Source organism: Crocodylus porosus, unplaced genomic scaffold, assembly GCF_001723895.1.
Source record: "Crocodylus porosus isolate Cpor-Errol unplaced genomic scaffold, CroPor_comp1, whole genome shotgun sequence".
Classification (NCBI taxonomy): Eukaryota; Metazoa; Chordata; order Crocodylia; family Crocodylidae; genus Crocodylus; species Crocodylus porosus.
Genome location: NW_017728947.1, coordinates 70437952 through 70444571, shown reverse-complemented (window position 1 = coordinate 70444571; position 6620 = coordinate 70437952). Strand labels below are relative to the sequence as shown.

The following is a 6620-nucleotide window of genomic DNA, read 5'->3' as shown; positions in this document are numbered from 1 at the left end:
CTGAGGCGGCACCGGTCCAGCGGCTCCGCGGCCGCCCGCGTGCCGGGCAAGATGGCTTCGCGTGCCCTGCTGTGGCACGCGTGCCGGGGGCTGCCCATCCCCGACCTGGAGAAGATCGCCTTGGACTACATCGTGCCCTGCCTGCACGACATCGGCTTCTGCTACCTGGACAATTTCTTGGGCGAGGTGGTGGGGGACTGCGTGCTGGAGCGCGTGAAGCAGATGCACTACAGCGGGGAGCTGCAGGACGGGCAGCTGGCCGGCCAGAGACACGGCATCGCCAGGCGGCACTTGAGGGGAGACCAGATCAAGTGGATCGGGGGCACGGAGGAAGGGTGCGAGGCCATCAACTTTCTCTTGTCCCTGATAGACAGGCTGGTGATGTATTGTGGTACCAGGCTGGGCAACTACTATGTCAAGGAAAGGTCCAAGGTAAGAGTCTTGCTGTGGTTGAGTTTGTGGTTGTTTCCTAAGGGCTCCATGCCTGTGGGTTCTACCACCGAGTTGCACGTTCCTGACACCTGGCACGTCTCAACTCCCCAGACTGCTCCCAGGACCCAGCATCAATTTTCCTTTTACTCATCTGCTTAAAAGACACAGCAGGTGATAGTGCTTACTATAGCAAAAAAGGCATCTTTTGCCTTTAAAGCATAGTTTATGTGTCTGCTGCCAGATGCAGGAGTAGAGTATGTTATTGTTTATAAACAATTCCTGGATCCTTCACTTAACCCAGCAGCACAGAAGTCGGGGCAAATTGAGAAGCATGTTTTAAGTTAAGCTGTGGAGAGGAATGAATGGAGATTTTTTTTTTTTAAGCTTGTAAAGTAAAGGACACTCATCAGCTGTTACAGTTCTCTTCCTCCCCAATGCCGTGTCCTTTGGGCAGTGGTGTTCAGAAGATGATTGGAAGACAGGCTCCCAGGCTGCTCATATTGTTTATAAAGAAGTGATGAGGTTAATCCTAAATTTATGCACAGTGTACCCACAGAGACAGACCACTTCACTGCTGAGTAAATAAACAAATGTACATAGTAATTAATTAACTAATTCCTAGTGAGAAGTGACTTGAGCCTGAATGAAGGCAGACAAGTATCTTTGGGTAAATCTGATATATTTTATTAGATCAGCTCAAATAGTTGGAAAAATTCTTCTTTGTGCTTGGGGGTTGTGAACCTGAACGAATACTTTCCAATTTGATCCAAAGGGGAAGCTGTATTCCCTTACAAGTTTATGGTGGTCATTTAAGATAAAGTCTACTAATGATGTATTTCTTCTAGTACTTCCACTGGAAGGGCTGGCAAAATGCACGTAAATGCTGATGAACTAATCATAATAGACTAAAGTACTCTGGTTTCCTATTTATTTTAACCCTTTGTCTGCAGCTGGCTATCACAGGTGTTTTTAGCAGTTTTGGTAAAGGTGAGTAGAAGGAGGGAGTTAGCAATATCCATCCACTTGTGCTTGTCCACTGTTAAAATATGTTTGGTTTTGGTTGCAACATTTCATTCATATGGTAGTATTAATCCAGTGAGCTTCAGTCTACATCCTCTTGTCAACTATTTCAGAACTAAAGGATATTGTAATAGCTGTTAGCCTTGCCATTAGAAGTATGAAAAGAAAGATACTTTGCTCTTGTTTAAGGGCGTGCCAGAATTTCTTTGTGAAGAATGTGTTAAGAAGTTGCTACTTGAAATCCGTTTCCCAGTCAGTTTATCTGACATGTAGTTCAGTCAGAGTTGGCTAATGTTGTTTTTATCCTCTGCACCTGTATGGAAATGACATTACCCTCTGTTACTAAGTGTTGTAAAATTCCTCATAGTTCTTATCCGATTTTCATGGTTGGCAAACAATCTGAATTATACATTTTCTTGTAGGTTTCCATTTATGTTTCCTCTTTCTGTGATGTAGCTGTTAGAGCACTGAAAGTTGTATGATTCTTAAAATACCAGGCAAGAGTTTTGGGGCAGTTGCACTTCAAATTTTATTCTAATCTCAGTGTTTTCCTCTAGGTTTTAGGAAAGGGGATAGAGGAGGGATGGAAAGACCTTGAACAGTTAGCAGGGTATGTAAAGAGAACTTTTATGAATCCTTATTAATTGTTTCTTTTGGCATTATCTTAAACTAAATGGGGCATGTGGGAGTTGGGGAATGATGATGTTTCTCAGCAGGAAGGGAGAGGGAATGAAATATTGGCTGTGGCGGGACTTAGCTGTTTCTCAGGTTTTTGGGAATATCCTGAAAAGTTGGCAAATACTAGTCAAGGGACCAGCCTTGTTAGTCTCAAATCAAGTAGAAGTCAATAATAGTTGAATCATTAACCCTATATTGAGCGAATCGTCCTATTAAGCTAAAGACCTGGATGGAGTTGGGACACAGTACGTGAGCTGTCTTGTGTCAATTATTGTACATATTCCCAAGTGCCTGCCTCACTAGTATGGGTAGGTATGGTGGTACCTTGTTGGCCACTAGGAGGAAGAAAAAGAGGATTTGCACTAAAGCAAGAGACAGATGTGCACAGGGGAGATCACCATCACATTCACCTAACTGCATACAAGGAGAAAACCTACATGAGATGTAGCTTGTTGCATTGGTCTGGAACAAACTCTTCTGGGACTTATCTTGGGCTATGAAAAGTTCAAGGGGGGTTTTAAACCAAATTGTGGTATTCTTAGAGCTTTCAGTGTTTGAGAGTTATACTTGTTATAAGAATACATGTTAACAATAATAGCTGACTCTAGATTTTTTTCCATCTAGTAAAATGTGATAATTTTACAAGTGGCTACCGAAATATTGCTATGAACAGATTTCTTCAGCTGTGTAGTGGTAACTGAACACTTGTGTGTGGAAGGTGACAGACTTCAAAGTAGCAGTGCAGAGAAAAGCTACACACTAGTTTGGGGACTAAAAGGAAAGAGTATGGTATTTGAATTAAAATACACAGAGAATTTCTGTTGGAAACTACGAAGAGCACCCCTGTTATGGGAAAAAAAAAAATCCCTTTGAATTTTTGATGATTACAAGTAGTTATTTTACATATCTATTGCAAGATGAAACCTAGAGCAAAACAGTGCCCTCTAGTATTATAGAAAGTTAGTGACCAACAGGGAAGACTTCCTCCAGCTTCGAATAAACCTGGTGTATAACCCAGCTTCCTATCCTGTATAGGTGTTTCTTGGAAGTTTCCTATCCAAGCACTAAGCAGGTCCACCTGGTCAGGACATCTGGTAAACTAATAATAACCAGTGTAATTATTTTAAAGTAAATAAGGTTTGACGTATTTGCTAGATTATATCCACATTTCAAACGTGTAATTTTTTGGAGGCAGAAAAACCTTTAATAACTTAGTTTGAGTTTTTTATCATTAGATTCCAGAGCTTTTCAATTTGATACACATTGTTGTAACTGTCTTGGTGATTATTTGATTTTTTTTTTGGTCAGATAATGGGGACAGAGAGATGGGGGCTAATAACAATCAAGAACAGTTTGTTTATTTAAGATATAAACTTTTGACTACCTGAGGAAGTATTCTGGTCATGGAAGTAACATCTGAGTAACATTGACTGATTTACTTGGCTGAAGTCTACTATTTAGAACGACACATTGTTAAATTTATAGCATATTCAGTTAAACATTAGCCTGGAATATTGGCAGAGAGAGGATTTGCTTAGTGTCTTTTAACTTTCCTGGTTCTATGAGCTGCCATTTGGTCAGTGTAATATGTATAACTATGGATTCCATAAAGGGCATAACAAGAATGACTCTTGTATAATACTGGTAACTTTTCCCTTGTATTTCTGGGGGGATCAGAGTGGTATTTCAGAGACTGGGGTGGGGTGGCGCATGGGGAGGCTTAAGTAGTGGCACAACTGCCAAAAAGTTTCCCCACTACTTGTTAAAAGAAGAAGGTAACCATGAACCTTGCCCAGTTCTTTGAAAGAAAGGGTTGTAGGTGCCTACCTCCCAGAGAGGGCTGGGATTAAGACATATATTTGTCCCCAGTGTTTCATGCTGCCTGGTTCTAGGCAGCTTTCTGCTTTGAATGGGATCTGAAACAGCCAGCACCTGATTCTCCTCCATGCATTGTATGGGGAGCATATGTGGCTCCCTAGGCCACATCTCCATGAGCAGGGGCATGTGGTTGCTTCAGGGAAAAAAACAGTGGTACAAATTCGTGTTGCTGCCTTTTGCCCCGGTACACACCCCTGCATGCAGGGTTAGCAAAGGGAAACATGCTTCTGGTGGGGTAGAGAAGGCTGGGGCTAGCACCTGGGCTGGCCCCAGCAGCGTTACGTGGGTGTTGGGTACGTTTCGGGCAGCACATGCTGCTGCCGCGTACTCCACCCCACTTTATTTCTGTTCGCTTATACACCAGGATCTCTCAGTATTTAAACCAAATCATAAGCGCAGGGTGCATTTTTGCGGTGCCTCATAATTCATGTGTGTGCTCACGTTGATGCAGCCATAGGGGCTAACACAGGGGTTCTGCTCCAGGAGCCAGACATTTGAAAGTTCTGCATTGCAGCATCTAACTTACAGGCATCTGAGTCCCTTATTGGATCTAGCTTTAAGCTTTGGCTTCAGTTGTTAGTTAGGAGGGATGAGGGTGCTCTGTTCTGGCACAGACCTTGCAAATCAGGACTTGGAGAAAGTTGCAGTTCAGCGATATGTGGGACCTGAGGTTTTTGTTCCATGGGGAAAATGATCTCAGATTTCCAAAATGTTTGTTTTGGAAAATTTCCAGCCCAAGATCTCTGGGCTGCTGAAGAACTGAGCCACTAAATTTAGGAGCTCAGGGAACCCAGTCTCTTGGACAGTCTTCTAAATGGGCTGCTGCAGAGACTAAGAGCTCTCTGACAGCTGCAGCCTGAAACCTGAGGAGCCTCTGCTCTAGGCAGGCTGCTGGGGGTGAGCAGATAAGGAGTGAACTGGCAAGAAACCAACTCGGAAGTCAACCAGCCAGGTTAACGCAGAATCCAACTGCTCCCATTCAGGTAAATGGCCAGATTATCCAAATCACATGAAAATATCTTAAAAACCTGGATGTTTCAATTGGATGTTTTAGTGGGAGCTGAACTTTTGTGAAAATGTTCCGTTCTTCATAAAGGCGTTTTCACTCTCTGCTTCATGCCTTGCTTCTGCCTCATCTTTTACCTGTAATCGCAGCACTTCCTTCCCTTGCCCACATCAGTATGGCATCCAGCACTGCTCAACTTGTGCTCTACAGATGAGAAAGTTTTTTATTTACTTTTTTCTTAGTCTCTGGTGCTTCATAAGGGGTGTTGGTGGCAAATCAAGGAGCACCATTTCCACAGCCAATCATCCAGGAGCTCTTGGGTAGCTCCTGAAACATGGGCCTTCTATCAAGGGTCCTGCTCAACTCCCCATGCTCCCAGGGATTTAACTAGTCCATGACCTTTCAGAAGCTCTGGCTGAACAATTATACCAGTTGCCTTGCAACTCTTGTGGGTGAATTTTTTTGTCACATTTAAAAACAAAGCAACGCTCAGCAATGTTACTTAAAATTAAAATGCAAAGTGAAGCATTTCAGTTTTTGGTTCTAGGTGCAAACATAAGGAACCGTGTAACAGGAGAGTGATTATCAAATTGCAGAGTACTAACCACATAGAAATATAATAGTTTATTATATGTTACAAAGGATTTTATGATACTTTCATATCATAGCAGCAGCATGCTTTGCAATTAGTTTACAATGGAAAGTCTGATGAATACTGGTATCCAGAAAAATGCATAATTTTTCTTTCTCTTTTTCTAATCAAATGCACATGTTTTGGCATAATGGTTGGGTTCAAATCTGTTCTTCTGGAGAACTGCCAGAATGCCCAGTGTTCACCAGAGTCCAGAGCCACTGGAACTGTAAATACAACAGACAAGTCGTTTTATGATATCTGACTGAGGAATTCAGTTTTGGCAAAAATCCTAGAGCAGTTGCCTTGGCTCAGCATCAGAGCTGATGTTTATATCTGTGTTTGTCAAGCAAGATTAGTTAGCTTGGTTAATTATACACAAGAATGTATATTTTTTTCTTGACAATCAGAATGTTAAAAGACTATAAATCTTGATGTATTTCCTCTTACATTTATTCTTGCTTGTATTATGGTTAGTGACTTTCTAAAACATTAAAAACTTTTTTTAAAAGAAGTCTTTATGGAAATGAGCTTGCAAGAGGCATTTATTTCTCAGGGGTTCCTGCTCTGCTTAGCAGGACTTTGATGTTACAGCCACAGCAGTGTTCTGTAAACAACTGGGCTCAGAAGTACAGTTCCTTTGGCTGCCTTTTCAATCAGCATTTTGGGTGTCATAGATTTCATAGACATTAGGGCTGGAAGGGACCTCGGAAGATCATCGAGTCCAGCTCCCCGCCCAAAAGCCAGGAAGTCAGCTGGGGTCATAGGATCCTGACAAGATAAGCATCCAATTTGCTCTTGAAGGTGTTCACTGTAGGTGCTTGAACCACCTCCGCTGGCAGACTGTTCCAGACCTTGGGGACTTGGACAGTAAAGAAATTCTTCCTTATGTCCAGCCTGAAATGGTCTTGGAGGAGTTTATGACTGTTTGACCTCGTCATCCCTTGGGGCGCTCTGGTGAACAAACGTTCCCCC

At 42.5% G+C, this 6620-nt stretch overlaps 1 protein-coding gene across 1 annotated transcript in view; it reads left to right on the top strand.

The window, feature by feature from the left end:
- Positions 1-8: 8 nt before the first annotated feature.
- EGLN3 (egl-9 family hypoxia inducible factor 3) overlaps positions 9-6620 on the top strand; it is a 36600-nt gene continuing 29988 nt past the window's right edge. The window contains exon 1 of the mRNA XM_019552154.1: positions 9-432. Within this exon, the coding sequence (XP_019407699.1) occupies positions 52-432 (381 nt within the window). The 5' untranslated portion in view covers positions 9-51. The remainder of the gene's footprint in view (positions 433-6620) is intronic.